The sequence below is a fragment of the Cetorhinus maximus genome, chromosome 33, assembly GCF_964194155.1.
Source record: "Cetorhinus maximus chromosome 33, sCetMax3.hap1.1, whole genome shotgun sequence".
Taxonomy (NCBI): domain Eukaryota; kingdom Metazoa; phylum Chordata; class Chondrichthyes; order Lamniformes; family Cetorhinidae; genus Cetorhinus; species Cetorhinus maximus.
In genome coordinates this window covers 8,271,134-8,294,559 of record NC_135911.1, presented here as the reverse complement: position 1 = coordinate 8,294,559, position 23,426 = coordinate 8,271,134, and the positions used below count along the sequence as shown (strand labels likewise).

The 23,426-nt window shown below is 49.1% G+C and overlaps 2 protein-coding genes across 2 annotated transcripts in view; both read right to left on the bottom strand.

Moving 5' to 3' along the window:
- Positions 1–9,732: 9,732 nt before the first annotated feature.
- Positions 9,733–23,216, bottom strand: LOC144671551 (cobalamin binding intrinsic factor-like). Its single transcript, XM_078533504.1, has 6 exons — positions 23,150–23,216; positions 22,389–22,565; positions 20,511–20,660; positions 17,390–17,539; positions 11,145–11,314; positions 9,733–9,924 (listed from the first exon to the last, which is right to left on the bottom strand). Exons 1-6 carry the CDS (start codon positions 23,214–23,216, stop codon positions 9,733–9,735), a joined length of 906 nt encoding a protein of 301 aa, XP_078389630.1.
- Positions 19,751–23,426, bottom strand: part of LOC144671571 (cobalamin binding intrinsic factor-like) — a 54,651-nt gene continuing 50,975 nt past the window's right edge. Inside the window, exon 10 of the mRNA XM_078533530.1 lies at positions 19,751–19,764. The gene's annotated coding sequence lies outside the window, so the exon portion shown is untranslated. The remainder of the gene's footprint in view (positions 19,765–23,426) is intronic.

Below are 23,426 nucleotides of genomic sequence, written 5' to 3'. Positions count from 1 at the left end.
AGAGTATAGAGTGTGTGTCTGTGAGAGAGAGACAGAGAGAGTAGAGAGTGTGTGTATGTGAGAGAGAGAGACAGAGAGAGTAGAGAGTATATGTGAGAGAGAGAGAGATTAGAGAGTGTGTGTATGTGAGAGAGAGACAGAGTAGAGGTTGTGTGTATGTGACAGAGCGAGAGACGGAGAGAGTAGAGAGTGTGTGTATGTGAGAAAGAGAGAGACAGAGAGAATAGAGAGTGTGTCTATGTGAGAAAGTGAGACCGAGAGTAGAGAGTGTGTGTATGTGAGAGAGAGAGACAGAGAGAGTTGAGAGTGTGTGTCTGTGAGAGAGAGAGACAGAGAGAGTAGAGAGTGTGTGTATGTGACAGAGAGAGACAGAGAGATTAGAGAGTGTGTGTATGTGAGAGAGTGACAGAGAGAGTAGAGAGTGTGTGTATGTGAGAGAGACAGACAGAGAGTGGAGGGTGTGTGTCTGTGAGAGAGAGAGACAGAGCGAGTAGAGAGTGTGTGTATGGGACTGAGAGAGAGACAGAGAGAGTAGAGAGTGTGTGTATTTGAGAGAGTGACAGAGAGAGTAGAGAGTGTGTGTATGTGAGAGAGAGAGAGACAGAGCGAGTAGAGAGTGTGTGTATGTGAGAGAGAGACAGAGAGAATAGAGAGTGTGTGTACGTGAGAGAGAGAGACACAACGAGTAGAGAGTGTATGTATGTGAGAGAGAGAGAAACAGAGAGTGTAGAGATTGAGTGTATGTGTGAGAGAGAGAAACAGAGAGAGTAGAGATTGTGTGTATGTGTGAGAGAGAGAGACAGAGAGAGTAGAAAGTGTGTGTATGTGAGAGAGAGAGACAGAGCGATTAGAGAGTATGTGTATCTGAGAGAGAGAGAGACAGAGTAGATAGTGTGTGTATGTGTGAGAGAGACAGACAGAGAGAGTAGAGAAAGTGTGTATGTGAGATTGAGAGACAGAGAGAGTAGAGAGTGCGTGTATGTGAGAGAGAGAGACAGAGAGATTAGAGAGTGTGTTATGTGAGAGAGAGAGAGACAGAGAGAGTAGAGTGTGTGTATGTGAGAGAGAGAGAGACAGAGATAGTAGAGAGTGTGTGTATGTGAGAGAGAGACAGAGAGAGGAGAGAGTGTGTGTATGTGAGAGAGACAGAGATAGAGAGTAGAGAGTGTGTGTATGTGAGAGAGAGAGAGACAGAGTAGAGAGTGTATATGTGAGAGAGAGACAGAGAGAGGCCAGAGTGCGTATATGTGAGAGAGACAGACTATAGAGTGTGTGTATGTGAGAGAGAGGGACAGAGGGAGTAGAGAGTGTGTGTATGTGAGAGAGAGTGACAGAGCGAGTAGAGAGTGTGTGTATTTGAGAGGGAGAGAGAGACAGATGCAGTATAGAGTGTGTGTATGTGAGAGAGAGAGACAGAGAGAGTTGAGTGTGTGTATGTGAGAGAGAGAGACAGAGAGAGTAGAGAGTGTGTGTCTGTGAGAGAGAGAGACAGAGAGAGTAGAGAGTGTGTGTATGTGAGAGAGGGAGGCAGAGAGAGTTGAGAGTGTGTATCTGTGAGAGAGAGAGACAGACCGAGTAGAGAATGTGTGTATGTGAGAGAGAGGCAGAGAGATTAGAGAGTGCGTATGTGTGAGAGAGAGAGACCGAGTCAGTAGAGAGTATGTGTATGTGAGAGAGAGAGAGAGTAGAGAGTGTGTGCATGTGAGAGAGAGACAGAGAGAGTAGAGAGTGTGTGTCTGTGAGAGACAGAGAGAGTGGAGAGTGTGTTTATGTGAGAGAGAGAGACAGTGAGAGTAGAGAGTGTGTATATGTGAGAGAGAGACAGAGAGAGTAGAGAGTGTGTGTATGTGAAAGAGAGGCAGAGAGAGTAGGGAGTGTGTATGTGTGAGAGAGAGAGACAGAGTGAGTAGAGAGTGTGTGTATGTGAGAGAGAGAGAGTAGAGAGTGTGTGCATGTGAGAGAGAGACAGAGAGAGTAGAGAGTGTGTGTCTGTGAGAGACAGAGAGAGTAGAGAGTGTGTGTATGTGAGAGAGAGAGACAGAGAGAGTAGAGAGTGTGTGTATGTGAGAGAGAGAGACAGAGAGAGTAGAGAATGTGTGTATGTGAGAGAGAGACAGAGAGAGTAGAGAGTATGTGTATGAGAGAGAGAGAAAGTAGAGATTGTGTGTATGTGAGAGAGAGACAGAGAGAGTAGAGAGTGTGTGTCTGTGAGAGACAGAGAGAGTAGAGAGTGTGTGTATGTGAGAGAGAGAGACAGAGAGAGTAGAGTGTGTGTGTATGTGAGAGAGAGAGACAGAGAGTAGAGAGTGTGCGTATGTGAGAGAGACAGAGAGAGTAGAGAGTATGTGTATGAGAGAGAGAGACAGACTGAGTAGATAGTGTGTGTATGTGAGAGAGAGAGAGAGACAGAAGGAGTATAGAGTGTGTGTATGTGAGAGAGAGAGACAGAACGAGTAGAGAGTGTTTGTATGTGAGAGAGAGAGACAGAACGAGTAGAGAGTGTGTGTCTGTGAGAGAGAGACAGAGAGTGTAGATAGTGTGTGTCTGTGAGAGAGAGACAGAGAGAGTAGTGAGTGTGTGTATGTGAGAGAGAGAGACAGAGGGAGTAGAGAGTGTATGTGAGAGAGAGAGAGATTAGAGAGTGTGTGTATGTGAGAGAGAGACAGAGTAGAGGTTGTGTGTATGTGAGAGAGCGAGAGACAGAGAGAGTAAAGAGTGTGTGTATGTGAGAAAGAGAGAGACAGAGAGAATAGAGAGTGTGTATATGTGAGAGAGAGAGACAGAGAGTAGAGAGTGTGTGTATGTGAGAGAGAGAGACAGAGAGAGTTGAGAGCGTGTGCATGTGAGAGAGAGTGACAGAGAGTGTAGAGAGTGTGTGTATGTGAGAGAGAGACAGCGTGAGTAAAGAGTGTGTGTATGTGAGAGAGAGTGACAGAGAGAGTAGAGTGTGTGTGTATGTGAGAGAGGGAGAGAGACAGAGAGAGTAGAGAGTGTGTGTATGTGAGAGAGAGTGACAGAGAGAGTAGAGTGTGTGTGTATGTGTGAGAGAGATAGAGACAGAAAGAGTAGAGAGTGTGTGTATGTGAGAGAGAGAGAGACAGAAGGAGTATAGAGTGTGTGTATGTGAGAGAGAGAGTCAGAGGGAGGAGGGAGTGTGTGTATGTGTGAGAGAGAGAGGCAGAGCAAGTCGAGATTGTGTCTATGTGAGAGAGAGACAGAGAGAGTTGAGAGTGTGTGTATGTGAGAGAGAGAGAGACGGAGAGAGTAGAGAGTGTGTGTCTGTGAGAGAGAGAGACAGAGAGAGTAGGGAGTGTGTGTATGTGAGAGAGGGAGACAGAGAGAGTAGAGAGTGTGTATCTGTGAGAGAGAGTGACAGAGAGAGGAGAGATTGTTTGTAGGTGAGAGATATAGATAGGGAGTAGAGAGTGTGTGTCTGTGAGAGAGACAATCAGAGCGAGTAGAGAATGTGTGTATGTGAGCGAGAGAGAGACAGTGAGAGTAGGGAGTGTGCGTCTGTGAGAGAGAGACAGAGAGAATAGAGAGTGTGTGTATGTGAGAGATAGAGAGAGTAAGTAGAGAGTGTGTGTCTGTGAGAGAGACAGAGACAGAGAGAGTAGGGAGTCTGTATATGTGAGAGAAGAGAGAGGGAGTAGAGAGTGTGTGTATGTGAGAGTGAGGCAGAGCGAGTAGAGAATGTGTGTATGTGAGACAGAGAGACAGAGAGAGTAGGGAGTGTGTATATGTGAGAGAGAGACAGAAGGAGTATAGAGTGTGTGTATGTGAGAGATAGAGACAGAGGGAGGAGAGAGTGTGTGTATGTGTGAGAGAGAGAGGCAGAGCGAGTCGAGATTGTGTGTATGTGAGAGAGAGACAGAGAGAGTTGAGAGTGTGTGTATGTGAGACAGAGAGACAGAGAGAGGTGAGGGTGTGTGTATGTGAGACAGAGAGAGAGAGAGAGTAGAGAGTGTGTGTATTTGAGATAGAGACAGAGAGCGGAGAGAGTGTGTGTATGTGAGACAGAGAGACAGAGAGAGTAGAGAGTGTGTGTATGTGAGAAAGCGACAGAGAGAGTAGAGAGTGTGTGTATGTGAGAGAGAGAGACAGAGAGAGTAGAGAGTGTGTGTATGAGAGAGACAGAGACAGAGAGAGTAGAGAGTTTGTGTATGTGAGACAGAGAGACATAGAGAGGAGAGAGTGTGTGTATGAGAGAGAGAGACAGAGGGAGTAGAGATTGTGTGTATGGGAGAGAGAGAGACAGAGAGAGTAGAGATTGTGTGTATGTTTTAGAGAGGGAGACATAGAGAGTAGAGAGTGTGTGTATGTGAGAGAGAGACAGAGAGAGTAGAGAGTGTGTGTATGTGAGAGAGAGAGACAGAGAGAGTAGAGAGTGTGTGTATGTGAGAGACAGAGAGAGTAGAGAGTGTGTGTTTGTGAGAGAGAGAGACTGCGAGAGTAGACAGTGTGTGTATGTGAGAGAGAGAGACAGAGAGAGTAGAGAGTTTGTGTCTGTGAGAGAGAGAGACAGAGAGAGTAGAGATTGTGTGTCTATGAGAGAGAGAGACAGTGAGAGTAGAGAGTGTTTGTATGTGACAGAGAGAGACAGAGAGAGTAGAGAGTGTGTGTATGTGAGAGAGAGAGAGACAGAGAGTGTAGAGAGTGTGTGTATGTGAGAGGGAGTTACAGTGAGAGTAGAGAGTGTATGTGTGAGAGAGAGAGAGACAGAAAGGGTAGAGAGTGTGTGTATGTGAGAGAGAGAGAGACAGAGAGTGTAGAGTGTGTGTATGTGAGAGAGGGACAGAGAGAGTAGAGAGTGTGTGTATGTGAGAGAGAGAGACAGAGCGAGTAGAGTGTGTGTGTATGTGAGAGAGTGAGACAGAGAGAGTAGAGATTGTGTGTATGTGAGAGAGAGAGACAGAGAGAGTAGAGAGTGTGTGTATGTGAGTCAGAGAGACAGAGAGAGTAGAGAGTGTGCGTATGAGAGAGAGAGACAGAAGGAGTATAGAGTGTGTGTATGTGAGAGAGAGAGACAGAAGGAGTAGAGAGTGTGTGTATGTGTCAGAGAGAGAGACAGCACGAGTAGAGAGTGTGTGTATGTGAGAGAGAGAGACAGAGAGAGTAGAGAGTGTGTGTCTGTGAGAGAGAGACAGAGAGAGTAGAGAGTGTGTGTATGTATGTGAGAGAGAGACTGAGCGAGTAGAGAGTGTTTGTATGTGAGAGAGAGACAGAGAGAGTAGAGAGTGTGTGTATGTGAGAGAGAGAGACTGAGAGAGTAGAGAGTGTGTGTATGTGAGAGAGAGAGACAGAGAGTAGAGAGTGTGTGTATGTGAGAGAGAGACAGAGCGATTTGAGAGTGTGTGTCTGTGAGAGAGAGACAGCGAGATTAGAGAGTGTTTGTATGTGAGAGAGAGACAGAGAGAGTAGAGAGTGTGTGTATGTGAGAGAGACAGACAGAGAGTAGAGAGTGTGTGTCTGTGAGAGAGAGAGACAGTGAGAGTAGAGAGTGTGTGTATGTGACAGAGAGAGACAGAGCGAGTAGAGAGTGTGTGTATGTGAGAGAGAGAGGCAGTGAGAGTAGAGAGTGTGTGTCTGTGAGAGAGAGAGACAGAGAGAGTGGAGAGTGTGTGTATTTGAGAGAGAGAGAGAGAGTAGAGAGTGTGTGTATGTGAGAGAGAGACAGAGAGATTAGAGAGTGTGTGTATGTGAGAGAGACAGACAGAGAGTAGAGAGTGTGTGTCTGTGAGAGAGAGAGACAGTGAGAGTAGAGATTGTGTGTATGTGAGAGAGAGAGACAGAGCGTGTAGAGAGTGTGTATGTGAGAGAGAGAGACAGAGAGAGTAGAGAGTGTGTGTATGTGAGAGAGAGAGACAGAGATTAGAGAGTCTGTGTCCGTGAGTGAGAGAGACAGTGAGATTAGAGAGTGTGTGTATGTGACAGTGAGAGACAGAGCGAGTAGTGAGTATGTGTATGTGAGAGAGAGAGACAGATCGAGTAGAGAGTGTATGTATGTGAGAGAGAGAGTGAGTAGAGAGTGTGTGTATGTGAGAGAGACAGAGAGAGTAGAGAGTGTGTGTATGTGAGAGAGAGAGTGAGTAGAGAGTGTGTGTATGTGAGAGAGAGAGACAGAGAGCGTCGAGAGTGTGTGTATGTGAGAGAGAGAGAGACAGAGGGAGTATATAGTTTGTGTTAATGTGAGAGAGGGAGACAGAGTGAGTCGAGAGTTAGTGTATGTGAGAGAGAAAGACAGAGGGATTTGTGAGAGTGTGTATGTGAGAGAGAGCGAGAGAGAGAGTAGAGAGTGTGTGTATGTGCGCGAGAGAGACAGAGAGAGTAGCGATTGTGTGTATGTGAGAGAGAGAGACAGAGCGAGTCGAGAGTGTGAGTATGTGAGAGAGAGAGAGACAGAGAGAGTAGAGAGTGCTTGTCTGTGAGAGAGAGAGACAGAGAGAGTAGAGAGTGTGTGTATGTGAGAGAGAGAGACAGAGAGTAGTGAGTGTGTGTATGTGAGAGCGAGACACAGCGAGTAGAGAGTGTGTGTATGTGAGAGAGAGACAGAGCGAGTAGAGAGTCTGTGTATGTGAGAGAGAGAGAGACAGAGAGATTAGAGAATGTATGTTTGTGATAGAGAGAGACAGAGAGAGTAGAGAGTGTGCGTATGTGACAGTGAGAGACCGAGCGAGTAGTGAGTGTGTGTATGTGAGAGAGAGAGACAGAGCGAGTACAGAGTGTGTGTATGTGAGAGAGAGAGTGAATAGAGAGTGTGTGTATCTGAGAGAGACAGTGAGAGTAGTGAGTGTGTGTATGTGAGAGAGAGAGAGAGTAGATAGTGTGTGTATGTGAGAGAGAGAGACAGAGAGCGTCGAGAGTGTGTGTATGTGAGAGAGAGAGACAGAGGGAGTATATAGTTTGTGTTAATGTGAGAGAGAGAGACAGAGAGTAGAGAGTGTGTGTATGTGAGAGAGAGAGACAGAGAGAGTAGAGAGTCTGTGTATGTGAGAGAGAGAGACAGAGAGAGTAGAGAGTGTGTGTATGTGAGAGAGAGAGAGACAGAGTGAGTAGAGAGTGTGTGTATGTGAGAGAGAGTGACAGAGAGAGTAGAGTGTGTGTGTATGTGAGTGAGAGAGAGACAGAGAGTGTAGAGATTGTGCGTATGTGAGAGGGAGTTACAGTGAGAGTAGAGAGTGTATGTGTGAGAGAGAGAGAGACAGAAAGAGTAGAGAGTGTGTGTATGTGAGAGAGAGAGAGACAGAGAGTGTAGAGAGTGTGTGTATGTGAGAGAGAGACAGAGAGAGTAGAGAGTGTGTGTATGTGGGAGAGAGAGACAGAGCGAGTAGAGTGTGTGTGTATGTGAGAGAGTGAGACAGAGAGAGTAGAGATTGTGTGTATGTGAGAGAGAGAGAGAGACAGAAGGAGTATAGAGTGTGTGTATGTGAGAGTGAGAGACAGAAGGAGTAGAGAGTGTGTGTATGTGTGAGAGAGAGAGACGGCACGAGTAGAGAGTGTGTGCATGTGAGAGAGAGAGACAGAGAGAATAGAGAGTGTGTGTCTGTGAGAGAGAGACAGAGAGAGTAGAGAGTGTGTGTATGTATGTGAGAGAGAGACTGAGCGAGTAGAGAGTGTGTGTATGTGAGAGAGAGACAGAGAGATTAGAGAGTGTGTGTATGTGAGAGAGAGAGACAGAGAGAGTAGAGAGTGTGTGTATGTGAGAGAGAGAGACAGAGAGTAGAGAGTGTGTGTATGTGAGAGAGAGACAGAGCGAGTAGAGAGTGTGTGTCTGTGAGAGAGAGACTGTGAGATTAGAGATTGTTTGTATGTGAGAGAGAGACAGAGAGAGTAGAAAGTGTGTATGTGAGAGAGACAGACAGAGAGTAGAGAGTGTGTCTGTGAGAGAGAGACAGTGAGAGTAGAGAGTGTGTGTCTGTGAGAGAGAGAGACAGAGAGAGTAGAGAGTGTGTGTATTTGAGAGAGAGAGAGAGAGTAGAGAGTGTGTGTATGTGAGAGAGAGACAGAGAGAGTAGAGAGTGTGTGTATGTGAGAGAGACAGACAGAGAGTAGAGAGTGTGTGTCTGTGAGAGAGAGAGACAGTGAGAGTAGAGATTGTGTGTATGTGAGAGAGACAGAGCGAGTAGAGAGTGTGTATGTGAGAGAGAGAGACAGAGAGAGTAGAGAGTGTGTATGTGAGAGAGAGAGACAGAGAGTAGAGAGTGTGTGTATGTGAGAGATAGACAGAGCGAGTGGAGAGTGTGTGTATGTGAGAGAGAGACAGAGCGAGTAGAGAATGTGTGTTTGTGAGAGAGAGAGACAGAGAGAGTAGAGAGTGTGTGTATGTGAGAGAGAGACTGAGAGAGAAGAGAGTGTGTGTATGTGAGAGAGAGAGACAGAGAGTAGAGAGTCTGTGTCTGTGAGTGAGAGAGACAGTGAGATTAGAGAGTGTGTGTATGTGACAGTGAGAGACAGAGCGAGTAGTGAGTGTGTGTATGTGAGAGAGAGAGACAGAGCGAGTAGAGAGTGTGTGTATGTGTGAGAGAGAGTGAGTAGAGAGTGTGTGTATGTGAGAGAGACAGAGAGAGTAGAGAGTGTGTGTATGTGAGAGAGAGAGAGAGTAGAGAGTGTGTGTATGTGAGAGAGAGAGACAGAGAGCGTCGAGAGTGTGTGTATGTGAGAGAGAGAGAGACAGAGGGAGTATATAGTTTGTGTTAATGTGAGAGAGAGACAGAGTGAGTCGAGAGTTAGTGTATGTGAGAGAGAGAGACCGAGGGAGTTGTGAGTGTCTGTATGTGAGAGAGAGAGAGAGAGAGAGTAGAGAGTGTGTGTATGTGCGCGAGAGAGACAGAGAGAGTAGAGATTGTGTGTATGTGAGAGAGAGAGACAGAGCGAGTCGAGAGTGTGTGTATGTGAGAGAGAGAGAGACAGAGAGAGTAGAGAGTGTGTGTATGTGAGAGAGAGTGAGCGAGTAGACAGTGTGTGTATGTGAGAGAGAGAGAGATGAGGGAGTAGAGATTGTGTTTTAATGTGAGAGCGAGAGTGAGAGAGGGAGGGAGGGTGAGAGATGGAAGATAGTGAAGGAGAGGGAGAGATGCAACTTTTAGGGGAGAGAAAGAGAGACAGAGTGACAGAGAGTAAGAGAGAGGGGAGAGAGTATCTGTGAGAGAGAGAGAGAAAGAGAGAGAGAATGTGAAAGTGAGAGAGTGAGAAAGGGATGGAGATGGAGACTAAGAGAGAGGCAGGGAGAGGGACAGTGTGGGAGTTGGAGTGGGAGAGAGGTGAGAGGCAAGGGGGAAGAGAGAGACAGAAACTCAGAGAGAGCGGAGAGAGACAGAAGGGGGTGGATTGGGGGTCAGGGAGTGGGGGAGAGGGGGAGGTGGAAGAAGGGAGACTGAGGGAGAAGCAGTGTGGTAGAGCAACATTGAAAAGGGATAAATTAGAGAGTGGGAGGGAAAGAGAAAAGGAAATGTGGCAAAGTCAAAACTTAGGAGGAGAGAGAAGGGCAGGGAGTCACATAGAGCGGGGAGGGGGTGACGGCGGAGGGGTTGAGAGAAAGATACATGAAAGGAGAAATAAACAGGGAGGAGAGAGAGGACAGAGTGGGAGAGAGCGAGGAGGTGGAGGGGAAGAGGGAGGGAGAGGGAACGAGAGGAGAAGTGGCAGTGAGGGAGGAGGAGAGAGGGAGTGAGACAGAGAGACAGACAGACAGAGAGAAACCCTTCTCCTTCTGCAGAGCTCGGAGCTCATTCACTAACCAGCCTGACTGGAACAGTCCAGTGTGTCGATGTCCAGGAAGGTCCGATCCTCCAGGGTTGGAATCACGAGCGAGGCTGCCAGGGGGTTGTGGAAAGTCCCATTGGAGATTCCCTGGACGAGTTTCCCCACAGACTTCCGGCAGTCCCAGGACCCTGGAGGGACCAGGTCGTGATTCGCAGTCAGTGCCTGATAAACAGAGCGCGGCGTCAGTTAATCCCTTCAAACATCGGGCGACATTAAACAACAGCTCGCAATTCTATAGTGCCTATCACACAGCAAAGCACGCCAAGGGGCTTCACGGGTGGGTCGGCCAGGCAGACAATCCCGAGCTGCATAGGGCGGATGACGAAATGCTTTGTCAGAGAGCTCTTTTTGTTTTAAGGAGTGTCTTAAAGGAGGAGGAGGGTGGAGAGAGAGAGAGAGAGAGAGGCGGAGAGGTTTAGGGAGGGAATTCCAGAGATCAGGGCCCCAGGCAGCTGAAGGCACGGCCGCCAATGGTTGAGCGATGGGAATCGGGGGGATGGTCAAGAGGCCGGAGTTGGAGCAATTCTCAACGTCTAGTCACAGGAACGCCTGACGCTCACTAAAGCATAAGAGGCAGGAGCAAGAGGAGGCCATTCGGTCCATCGAGGCTGCTCCACCATTCGATCAGATTATGGCTGGTCTTCCACCTCAGTTCCACTTTCCCGCCCTATCCCTCGATTCTGTTAAGTGCTCAAAAATCTATCGATCTCAGCCTGGAATATACTCAACGACTGAGCTTCTGCCGCCCTTTGGGGTAGAGGGTTTGGAAGATTCGTAACCCTCGGAGTGAAGAAATCTCACCTCGTCTCAACCCAAATTGGCCGACTCCTGATCCTGAGATGGACAGAGTCCTTACAGGAAGCGGGGGTGCGATTCTGTGTCCTAGACTCTGCTGGGGGGGAGACAGCCCCTCAGTGTCTACCCTGCCCAACCCGCCGAGAATTTTATGCATTTCACCAATCATTCCTCTAAACTCCAGAGAATATAGACCCGTTCTACACAATCTCACCCCATAGGACAAGCTTTTCAACACTGGAACCAATGTAATGAACCTTCACTGTACTGCCCCTCAGTGCAAGTATATCCTTCCTTCAATATGAGGAGCAAAACAGCATTCAGTATTCCAAATGTGGTCTCACCAAAGCCCTGTATGATTGTCACGATAAGTAGGGGATTGCTGGGACACTGGGCTGAGTGGGTAGGGAGTTGTGAGACTGAACAAGTGGATAAATAAAGAATAGCTCTGCGCCTTGGTTTCATCAACAGGATTGGATCCTGTTGACATGCTAGAATTCCGCACCATTGAGAGGTAACGATGGGGTAGGGATTAAATGCCAGCAGTGCCGACAACCTGAAGATCGGATGCATGAACGGAGCAGTACCTGGACTGCGAGCCCGGTGGTGCTGAGGTCTCCAATTGTTCCATCACTGTGAACGTTGGCAAGGATACCGGTGGTTACATTCTGCAATGCAGACTCAATCGTGGGAGTTCGATGGTCACAGTTTACAAAACTCATGCACCTCAAGGCGAGAGCAGAGATGGACATGGTATCTAGGAGATAATCAAATATCAGTTGTAAAAAAATAGATGTCACAGAGGTACATCAATTTATATCAAATGCACCACACTTGGTTAGACCACACCTGGAGCACTGTGCACAGTTCTAGGTCTCCATATCCCTTGGTTAGACCACACTTGGAGCACTGTGCACACTTCTGGTTTCCATATACCTTGGTTAGACGAGATTTGGAGCACTGTGCACAGTTCTGGACTCCATATCCCTTGGATAGACCACACTTGGAGCACTGTGCACAGTTCTGGTCTCCATATCCCTTGGCTAGACAAGATTTGGAGCACTGTGCACAGTCTGGTCTCCATATCCCTTGGATAGACCATGCTTGGAGCACTGTGCACAGTTCTGGTCTCCATATCCCTTGGATAGACCACACTTGGAGCACTGTGCACAGTTCTGGTCTCCATATCCCTTGGATAGACCACACTTGGAGCACTGTGCACAGTTCTGGTCTCCATGTCCCTTGGTTAGACCACACTTGGAGCACTGTGCACAGCTCTGGTCTCCATGTCCCTTGGTTAGACCACACTTGGAGCACTGTGCACAGTTCTGGTCTCTATGTCCCTTGGTTAGACCACACTTGGAGCACTGTGCACAGTTCTGGTCTCCATGTCCCTTGGTTAGACCACACTTGGAGCACTGTGCACAGTTCTGGTCTCCATATCCCTTGGCTAGACAAGATTTGGAGCACTGTGCACAGTTCTGGTCTCCATATCCCTTGGCTAGACCACACTTGGAGCACAGTACACAGTTCCAGTCTCCATATACAACATAAAAGCAAAATACTGCGGGTGGTGGAAATCTGGAACAAAAACACAAAATGCTGGAAAAACGCAGCAGGTCTGGCATCATTTGTGGAGAGAGAAACAGAGTTAACGTTTCGGGTCCATATGGCCCCTTCTTCAGGGCTAAAGGGAAGTAGAAATGTGATGGAATTTATACTGTTTAAGTGGGGTGGAGCAGGAGAGAAGGTCAGTGATAGGTGGGGGCTAAGGAGACGTGGACAAAGATGTCATGGACAAGGGAGTGTCAAGACAAAGGGAGTGTTAATGGTAGTGTTAGAGACTAAAGACGGTGCTGATAGTGGCATAAAGGTAAGATAGGAGGATGTGTTAATAGCGGGACAAGGGTCAGCACTCTGTGCAAGAACAACATAGAAACAATTGACAGACAGCCTTGTGGTTGTGGGGGGTGGATACGGTTGGAGCTTGTTGGGGAAAAAGGATAGAAAAAGTAAAAATAAATGAAATAAAATAAAAATAAATTTGAAAAAAGGGTTGAGAAAGGGGTAAAGATGGAGGAGAGAATTCATTGTCTGAAGTTGTTGAACTCAATATTCAGTCCGGAAGGCTGTAAAGTGCCTAGTCGGGAGATGAGGTGCTGTTCCTCCAGTTTGCGTTGAGCTTCACTGGAACATTGCAGCAGGCCAAGGACGGACATGTGGGCATGAGAGCAGGGTGGAGTGTTGAAATGGCAAGTGACAGGGAGGTCTGGGTCATGCTTGCGGACAGACCGAAGGTGTTCCGCAAAGCGGTCACCCAGTCTGCGTTTGGTCTCTCCAATGTAGAGGAAACGCATTGGGAACAGCAAATGCAGTAGACTAAATTGAGGGAAGTGCAAGTGAAATGCTGCTTCACTTGAAAGGAGTGTTTGGGCCCTTGGACGGTGAGGAGAGGGGAAGTAAAGGGGCAGGTGTTGCACCTTCTGCAATTGCATGGGAAGGTGCCGTGGGAGGGGGTTGAGGTTGTTGGGGGTGAGGGAGGAGTGGACCAGGGTGTCCCGGAGGGAACGATCCCTGCGGAATGCCGCCAGGGGGGGTGAAGGGAAGATGTGTTTGATGGTGGCATCATGCTGGAGTTAGCAGAAATGGCGGAGGATGATCCTTTGAATGCGGAGGCTGGTGGGGTGAAAAGTGAGGACTATCATGGTTCTGGGAGGGAAAGGAAGGTGTGAGGGCAGAGGTGTGGGAGATGGGCCGGACACGGTTGAGGGCTCTGCCAACCACCATGGTTGGAAAACCTCGGCTAAGGAAGAAGGAGGACATGTCAGAGGAACTGTTTTTGAAAGTGGCATCATCAGAACAGATGCGACGGAGGCGAAGGAACTGAGAGAATGGGATGGAGTCCTTACAGGAAGCGGGGTGTGAGGAGCTGTAGTTGAGGTAGCTGTGGGAGTCGGTAGGCTTGTAATGGATATTGGTGGACAGCCAATCACCAGAAATGGAGACAGAGAGGTCAAGGAAGGGAAGGGAAGTGTTGGAAATGGAGCATGGAAATGAAGGGGATAGAGGAGTGGAAATTGGAACGAAAATAAATAAATTTTTCTAGGTCCCGACGAGAGCATGAAGCAGCACCGAAGTAACCATCGATGTACGGGAGAAAGAGTTGGGGGAGGGGGCCTGAGTAGGACTGGAACAAGGAATGTTCCACATACCCCCATAAAGAGACAGGCATAACTGGGGCCCATGCGGGTACCCATAGCTGCACCTTTTATTTGGAGGAAGTGAGACAAGTTAAAGGAGAAATTGTTCAGTGTGAGAACAAGTTCAGCCAGACGGAGGAGAGTAGTGGTGGATGGGGATTGTTCGGGCTTCGGTTCGAGGAAGAAGCAGAGAGCCCTCAGACCATCCTGGTGGCGGATGAAGGTGTAGAGGGATTGGACGTCCATGGTGAAGAGGAGGCGGTTGGGGCCAGGGAACTGGAAATTGTTGATATGATGTAGGGTGTCAGAGGAATCACGGATGTAGTTGAGAAGGGACTGGACAAGGGGAGAGAGAAGGAAGTCAAGATAGGAAGGTATGAGTTCCGTGGAGCAGGAACAGGTTGACATGATCTGTCTCCCGGGACAGTCCTGTTTGTGGATTTTGGGAAGGAGGTAGAAGCGGGCCCTCTGTGGTTGTTAGACTATGAGGTTGGAAGCTATGGAGAGAAGATCTCCAGAGGAGATGAGGTCAGTGACAGTCCTGGAAACAATGGCTTGATGTTCTGTGGTGGGGTCATGGTCCAGGGAGAGGTAGGAGGAAGTGTCTGCGAGTTGGCGCTCAGCCTCTGCGAGGTAGAGGTCAGTGCGCCAGACAACAACAGCACCACCCTTGTCAGCAGGTTTGATGACAATGTTGGGGTTGGACCTGAGAGAACGGAGTGCAACAAGTTCAGAGAGAGACAGGTTAGAATGGGTGAGAGGAGCAGAGAAATTGAGACGGCTAATGTCTTGCCGACAGTTCTCAATGAAAAGATCAAGAGAAGGTAAGAGGCCAGAGGGAGGGGGTCCAGGTGGAGGGAGAATATTGGAGGCAGGTGAAAGGATCCGTTGAACTGGGGGAGGAATCCTGGCCAAAGAAGTGAGCACGGAGATGAAGGTGGTACAAGAATAGTTCAGCATCGTGCCGAGCCCGAAATTCACTGAGGTGAAAGGTATGAAACTGAGTCCTTTGCTCAGCACTGAACGTTCAGCATTGGAGAGGGGAAGGTCAGGGGGTATGGTGAATACACGGCAAGGGCTGGGATTGGAAGATGGGATGGGGACAGAGGGACAGGGGTGGAGGGTCCTGGATGTGCGTTGGTGTCGATGAGTTGTTGGAGCTTGCGTTCCTTAGCACCTGAAAGGAAGAGACAAAGTTTCTTGTTGAGGCGTCGGATGAGACGAAGAATGAAATGAAACTGGGGGCAAGGACAGCTTAGAGATAGGGTGCGGCGGTGCTGCTGGAGGGAGAGGTCAAGTGTGTTCATATGGTGACTCATGGCACTGAGTGCGGATGTCAGGATTCAGCATGAACAGCAGTCCGAGGAGCATTGTATGTCCCAGAGATACCTGTAATCTTGAGAGTGTTTGGCAAATGAGGTCTTCATATACCTTGGTTAAACCACATTCGGAGCACAGTGTACAGCTTTGGCCTCCATATACCTTGGTTAGGCATGCTTAGAGCACTGTACACAGTTCCGGTCTCCATATCCCTTGGGTAGAGCACAGTTAGAGCGCCGTACACAGTTCCGGTCTCTATTTAACTTGGTTAGATCACACACTTGGAGCGCTGTGTACAGTTCAGAAGCAGCCCTGGTGTTTCTACTCCACACAAGCCTCCTCCCACCTCTTCATCTCCCTCCATCACTACATCCTTCTATTCCTTTCTCCCTCATGTGTTGACCCAGCGTCCCCCTTAAATTCACCTATGCTATGCACCTCAACCACTTCCTGGGGGTAGCAACTTCCACCATCTCTGTGAGCTGGGCATGGAAGCTCCTGGGATCTTACTGTGCATCAGTGCATTGCTGTGTTTGCAGCTCGAAGAATTATAGCACAACATGGCCAGATGGGGGATGTTGGACCCATCATGCCCTGCCTTCTGCAGTGATCACATGGACATAAAACAGCTTAGGATAGTCTGAGGATGAGGTAAAGTGATTTCCTTAACTCGTTCAGGGCACATGAGCATCGTTAGCTAGACCAGCATTTATTGCCCATCCCTAATTGCCCCTTGAGAAGGTGGTGGTGAGCCGCCTTCTTGAACCGCTGCAGTCCCTGTGGTGTAGGTACACCCACCGTGCTGTTAGGGAGGGAGTTCCAGGATTTTGACCCAGCGACAGTGAAGGAACGGCCGATATATTTCCAAGTCAGGATGGTGAGTGGCTTGGAGGGGAACTTCCAGGTGGTGGTGTTCCCCATGTGTCTGCTGCCCTTGTCCTTCTAGATGGTAGTGGTCGTGGGTTTGGAAGGTGCTGTCTAAGGACCCTTGGTGAGTTCCTGCAGTGCATCTTGTAGATGGTACACACACTGCTGCCACTGTGCGTCGGTGGTGGAGGGAGGGAATGTTGAGATTAGGGTGCCAATCAAGCGGGGCTGCTTTGTTCTGAATGGTGTTGAGTTTGGAGATGGTACACTCTGATGCCATTATGTGTTGGTGGCGGAGGGAGTGAATGTTTAAGGTGGTGGATGGGATGCCAATCAAGTGTAAAAGCAAAAAACTGCGGATGCTGGAAATCCAAAACAAAAATAAAAATACCTGGAAAAGCTCAGCAGGTCTGGCAGCATCTGCAGAGAGGAAAACAGTTAACGTTTTGAGTCCATATGACTCTTCAACAGAACTAAGGAAAAATAGAAAAGAGGTGAAATATAAGTTGGTTTAAGGGGGGGTGGGACAGGTAGAGTTGGATAGAGGGCCAGTGATAGGTGGAGATAACCAAAAGCTGTCGTAGACAAAAGGACAAAGAGGTGTTGAAGGTGGTGATATTATCTAAGGAATGTGCTAATAGGTGACATTAAGGGTAGAAAGCAGGACGAGCAAGGGACAGATAGCCCTAGTGGGGGTGGGGTGGGGGGAAGGGATCAAAATAGGCTAAAAGGTAGAGGTAAAACAATGGATGGAAATACGTTTAAAAATAATGGAAATAGGTGGGAAAAGAGAAATCTATGTAAATTATTGGAAAAAAGGGGGATCGGAAAGGGGGTGGGGATGGAGGAGAGAGTTCATGATCTAAAATTGTTGAACAATCAAGCGGGCTGCTTTGTCCTGGATGGTGTCGAGCTTCTTGAGTGTTGTGGGAGCTGCACTCATCCAGGCAAGTGGGGAGTATTCCATCACACTCCTGACTTGTACCTTGTAGATTGTGGACAGGCTTTGGGGAGTCAGGAGGTGAGTTACTCTCTGCAGGATTCCCAGCCTCTGACCTGCTCTTGTAGCCACAGTATTTATATGGTTAGTCCAGTTCAGTTTCTGGTCAATGGTAACCCCCAGGATGTTGATTGTGGGGGATTCAGTGATGGTAATGCCATTGAATGTCAAGGGGCAATGGTTAGATTCTCTCTTGTTGGCGATGGTCATTGCCTGGCACTTGTGTGGTGCGAATGTTACTTGCCACTTGTCAGCCCAAGCCTGGATATTGTCCAGATCTTGCTGCATTTGGACATGGGCTGCTTCAGTATCTGAGGAGTCGCGAATGATGCTGAACATTGTGCAGTCATCAGCGAACATCCCCACTTCTGACCTTATGGTGGAAGGAAGGTCATTGATGAAACAGCCGCTTGGGGCTAGAAATGCAAAACCTTCCCCAACTCACCGACAGGGTAGGTGATTTCGCCCTGGATGGAATGCTGAACGGCTGACATGAAAATGTCCTCGATCGTCTTGGCGGGTAGACATATTGAACTCTTGCAGAGTGCTAAGACAGCGAGACTAATCTGATGGTAATCTGTCAGACGTCCGCTACCTGTTGAAAATAAATGTTATTCATCGTGACGGAGGACATGACAGCAACAGCAATCACTTGTATGTATGTTGAACCTGGAACACAGCAAACCACCCCACAGCTCATTACCGAAGCGATTGTCAAACACAGTTTCACCCCGAGTCCCATGAAAGATATTAGGGACAGGTGACCAAAAGCTTGATCAAAGTTTTAAGGTGCATCTAAAAGAAGGAGAGAGAGAGAGAGAGAGGTAGGGAGAGAGAGAGAAAGAGGGAGAGAGAGAGAGAGAAAGAAAGAGGGAGAGACAGAGAGGGAGGGGCGGAGAGGTTTAGGGAGGGAATTCCAGAGCTCAGGGCCCCCCAGGCAGCTAAAGGCATGGCCGCCAATGGTGGAGCGATGGGAATGGGGGGATGGTCAAGAGGCCGGAATTGAAGGAGCGCAGAGATCTCGGAGGGTTGTAGGGGCTGGAGGAGGTTACAGAGGTAGGGAGGGTTGTAGGAGTTGGAGGAAGTTACAGAGATAGGGAGCGTTGTAGGGGCTGGAGGAGGTTACAGAGATAGGGAGGGTTGTAGGGGCTGGAGGAGGTTACAGAGATAGGGAGGGTTGTAGGGACTGGAGGAGGTTACAGAGATAGGGAGGGTTGTAGGGACTGGAGGAGGTTACAGAGATAGGGAGGGTTGTAGGGACTGGAGGAGGTTACAGAGATAGGAAGGCAGAAGGCGATGGAAGGTTTTGAATCAAGGATGAGAATTTTAAAAACAAGGTGTTGCTTGACTGTAGATCAGCGAGCACAGGGGGGGATGAGTGATCACGGTTTAGTGTGGGGTGGTATTCTCCCTCAACTCTACTTTCCCGCCCCATCACTCGAGTTGCTTAGTATCCAAAAATCTCTCGATCTGACTCTTGAATGGACTCTGTGACTGAGTGTCCACAGCTCCCTGGGGTTGAGGCTTCCAACAATTCACCACCCTCTGAGTGAGGACATTTCTCCTCATCTCTGTCCAAAAAAGCCGACCCCTAACACTGAGATGGTGACCCCTCCCTCCCCCCACCCTGCCCCATGAGTGCTAGATTCTCCAGCCCAGTGGGGCTGGGGGTTGGGGAGAAACAGTCTTTCAGCATCGAACCCATCCAAGCTCCTGGGAATTTTATACATTTCAATGAGATCACCTCTCATTGGGCTAAACTCCAGAGCGTATAGGTCCATTCTACTCCACCTCTCCTCACGGGACAATTCCCTCATCCCAGGAAACTGTCTGGTGAACCTTTGTTGCTCCCCGTCTTAAGATAAGCATATTGTCCCTCACGAAGGCCCTGTACAGGCCTAGGAAGGCTCCCTGACATTTATATACCAAACCCCAGGAGATGGCCATTCGGCCCATTGAGCCTGCGCTGGTTCTCTTGAAGAAGAATCTAGTTAGTCCCACCTCCCGGCTCTTACCCCCATCCCTGTCATCATTGCTCCTTTGAGTTATTGGCAGCTCTGATTGAACCTGCCTGCACCCCATTCTCAGGCAGTGCGTTCCAGACCCTAACCACTCGCTGCTTAAAAAATGGTTTCTCTCTTGCCGCCTCTGGTTCTTTAGCCAATCATCTAAGACTCTGTGTCCTCCTGGTTACCGACCCTCCCACCACTCGAAACAGTTTCTCCTTATTTGCTCTTTCCAAACCCCTCACGATTCTGAACGCCTCGATTTAATTTCCCCACTTAACCTTCTCTTCTCCAAGGGGAACGATCCCAGCTTCTCCAGTCTCTCCACATGAACTGAAGTCCCCTCATCCCTGGGGTCATTCGAGTGAATCTCCTCCGCACCCTCTCCAAGGCCTTGCCATCCTTCCTAAAGTGCGGGGCCCAGAATTGGACACAACCCCCCAGCTGAGGCCTACCCAGTGTTTTCTAAAAGGTTCGTCCTAACTCGCTCTCTGACTTTTGTACTCTCTGCCCCTATTAATGAAACAGGATCAGATGTACATTCGTAATGGCTTTGTTAGCCCATCCTGCCACTTCCAAGACTTATGTACAAACCCCACCAGGACTCTCTGTTTCACCTTGTATCCCTTACTGTCTCTTCTCATTCCTCCGACCAAAATCTATCCCCTCACATTTTACCGTCTCGAATTTCACCTCCTGACTCCCCAAAGCCTGTCCACCATCTACAAGGCACAAGTCAGGAGTGTGATGGAATACTCCCCAATTGCCTGGATGAGTGCAGCTCCCACAACACTCAAGAAGCTCGACACCATCCAGGACAAAGCAGCCGCTTGATTGGCACCCCATCCACAAACATTCACTCCCTCCACCACCGACGCACAGTAGCAGCAGTGTGTGTACCATCTACAAGATGCACTGCAGCAACTCACCAAGGCTCCTTAGACAGCACCTTCCAAACCCACGACCGCTACCATCTAGAAGGACAAGGGCAGCAGACACATGGGGACACCACCACCTGGAAGTTCCCCTCCAAGCCACACACCATCCTGACTTGGAAATATATCGGCCGTTCCTTTAGTGTCGCTGGGTCAAAATCCTGGAACTCTCTCCCTAACCGCAGTGTGGGGGTATCAACACCACATGGACTGCAGCGGCTCAAGAAGACAGCTCACCACCACCTTCTCAAGGGCAACTAGGGATGGGCAATAAATGCTGCTCTCGCCAGCGACATCCACATCCCATGAGCAAATAAATCAAATAAAATTCCACCACTTGCCGGAGCCCTCTTTAAATCAGTTGTGATCTTCCTCACTGTTACCCTGCCTCCTCAGCATAACTGCCTCTGGGAGACAAGCAATGGTTACCTTCTGACCCGGGCTTTGGTTTGACCCCCTTCGCCCACGCCCCACCGAGGGTGAAAGGTCATGCTCTGACCTTCCTGGTGCCTCTCCACCCCTCACAGCCCTCTGCGCCCGCCCCCACCCCTCCCACCGCTCCCTTCCCCTCCACCTCCCCCACCCGGGACAGGGGTATCAATCCAAACCGGGTTTGATCCCTCACCTGCGCTATTGAGGTCCTTCTGGAGAGTGTCCATAAGTAAAGCCACCAGATTCTGCCGCCGGCCTTGGACCACCACGTTCACCGGGTCCTCACACGATGCCAGGAGCGCCATTGTGTACCAGGCAGCCGTCCCAGATGAGAATTCAGTGCCTGTCCCCGAAAGAGAGAGAAGATGGGGAAAGGTTAACCACCTCATACAGTTGGCGCACAATGAGACTCAGTATCGAAAAGCGACTGGCAAAAGAACAGGGGGCTGACATGTGGGAGCGAGCGGCTAAGACCTGGAACACCCTAGCTCAGAGAGTGGTGGAGGCAGGTTCAATCACAGCTTTCAAGAGGCAATTGGATCAATATTTGAAATTGGAGGGATAGAAGGGAAAGAGCTGGAGAAATGAAACTAGCTAGGCTGTTCTTCGAATGAGCCAGCATGCAATGAATGGGCTGAATGGCCTCCCCTGTGTTGTACCATTACTGATTACTGAATACTCTTTGGTAGGGAGGATAGAGAGGCTGCAGCCTCCTTGGGAAATCAGATTCCGAACGGGTTAGAGGAAGCGAGGGATTGGGGTGACAGGCACAGGAATCATTCAATGTTGTGACACACGCCAGGAAGACCATAAAAAACTCACCAGGTTTCATTTCCAGAGAGATAGAATGCAAAGGGGGAGAAGTTAGGTAGTTATGTTAAAGACTCATATACACACTTACACACACACACACACACACAGATACACACACTTACACACACAAACAAGCACACTCTCACACATATGCTCTGACACACACAGCTCACACAAGCACACACTCTCTCACACACACACACACATTCACACTCACACGCTCTGACACACATACTCACACTCACACACCCATACACATACATGCGCACTCTGACACACACAGTCACATGCTCTCTCTCACACACACACACACACACTCACACACATACACACATACACACACAGACACACATTCACATACTCTGACACATACTCACAAACACTCACACACACACTCACATGCTCTCACACACCCACACAAACACACATGCACCCTGACACACACACTCACATGCTCTCACACACACACTCAATCACACACACACACTCAAACACACACCATACACTCACACACATACACACATACACATATACACACACACATACACACATTCACACTCACATACTCTGACACACACTCACACACACACACTCACACACTCACATGCTCTCACATACACACTCAATCACACACACACTCAATCACACACACGACACACTCACACACATACACACATTCACATTCACACTCACATGCCCTGACACACACTCACACGCTCTCACACACCCATACAAACACATGTGCACCCTGACACACGCACTCACATGCTCTCACACACCCACACAAACACACAGACACACACACACACACACACTCAAACACACACCACACACTCAAACACATACACACATTCACACACACGCTCACATGCCCTGACACACACTCACACGCTCTCACACACCCACACAAACACATGTGCACCCTGACACACACACTCACACGCTCTCACACACACACTCACAAGCTCTGACACACACTCTCACACACAAACACACACGCACTCTCACACACAAACTCACACGCACTCTCACACACAAACACACACGCTCTCTCACACACAAACACACACGCACTCTCACACACAAACACACACGCACTCTCACACACAAACACACGCACTCTCACACACAAACACACACGCACTCTCACACACAAACACACGCACTCTCACACACAAACACACACGCACTCTCACACACAAACACACACGCACTCTCACACACAAACACACACGCACTCTCACACACACATTCCTACCGTTCTCTATGACGTTCTGTTTGAGCTGTCTCAGTATCTGCTCCTCTCTGGACAGATCGTGCTGCTGGGACAGCCGCAAGGCGATGAGGACACTGGGCTCGGGGGCTGCATCCTCCGCGGACCTCAACAGTGTTCGGAGCAAGGAGGCGACCAGCCTGCTCTCCTGGACTGGAGTTCCTGAAAGAAAGGGCAGACCGTCATTTCCACAGCACCCTCACAACATCGCATAGCCAACCGAGACCTGTACGCCGTCTGTTCAGGGTTGTAACGACAAGATGACGCAGCTTGTCCAGCCCTCCCTGACTGCTGCCCGGCTCTGACACCGTTCCAGTAAACCCTCTCCCCACAACCTCTCCCGCAATCTTTCCAGGATCCTGCCTTGATTCGCCCCACCAAAATGGTTCCTCCTCCTCCTCCGGCCTCTCCCGTAGGTTCCTGACGATGTTGCGCTCGGGTGTTGTTGTTTAAATTTGCTTCACTAAAAGCTAAACCTGCGACATAAAAAGCGCCAGGAAACCCTGGGAGGGCTGAAGCCACCATCTTGGGATTCCTGCCCCCAAACTCTGTTCCCGAGTGACGGACACCATCCCACCTCCCTCGGCAACAGTCGGAGATTAAACCAGTCCGCCTGTAGCGCTGTTGACACTCAGATTGAGCTCCTGGCTGAGGGAGGGGTATCAATCAATTAACAAGTGCTGGTCTAATTCCTGCAGCTCTCCCCACTGTGCGATCCGGACACGCTGGTTTTAAGAGGCACTTACCACACTGTTCAGACGGCCTTCCTGTGACCATGGGCAGCAGGACAATGAAGAGTTTCAGCCTTGACATTGTGACGCTGTCTCTCTCTCCGGGGGCCAGGCTCCTCTCTGCTCTCCAAGTGCAGCCGAATCAGCTTTATATCCAAACCCCAGCTCACCTGAGCCAGCGACAGGAGACTCCCCAATCTGTGGGAGGAGAATGAGTTTCTTCCGAACTACAATGATTAACTTCCTGTTGCTCCTACTGTCTAATTAATGTCCACTTCTCTCCCTCTCTCCC

Coding starts and splice junctions, on each gene's coding strand:
- LOC144671551 (XM_078533504.1), bottom strand. CDS start 23,216: ATGTCAAGGCTGAAACTCTTCATTGTCCTGCTGCCCATGGTCACAGGA. Junction 22,566..23,149: donor AAGGCCGTCTGAACAGTGTG/GTAAGTGCCTCT, acceptor CCTTTCTTTCAG/GAACTCCAGTCCAGGAGAGC. Junction 17,540..20,510: donor GAAGGACCTCAATAGCGCAG/GTGAGGGATCAA, acceptor TATTTTCAACAG/GTAGCGGACGTCTGACAGAT.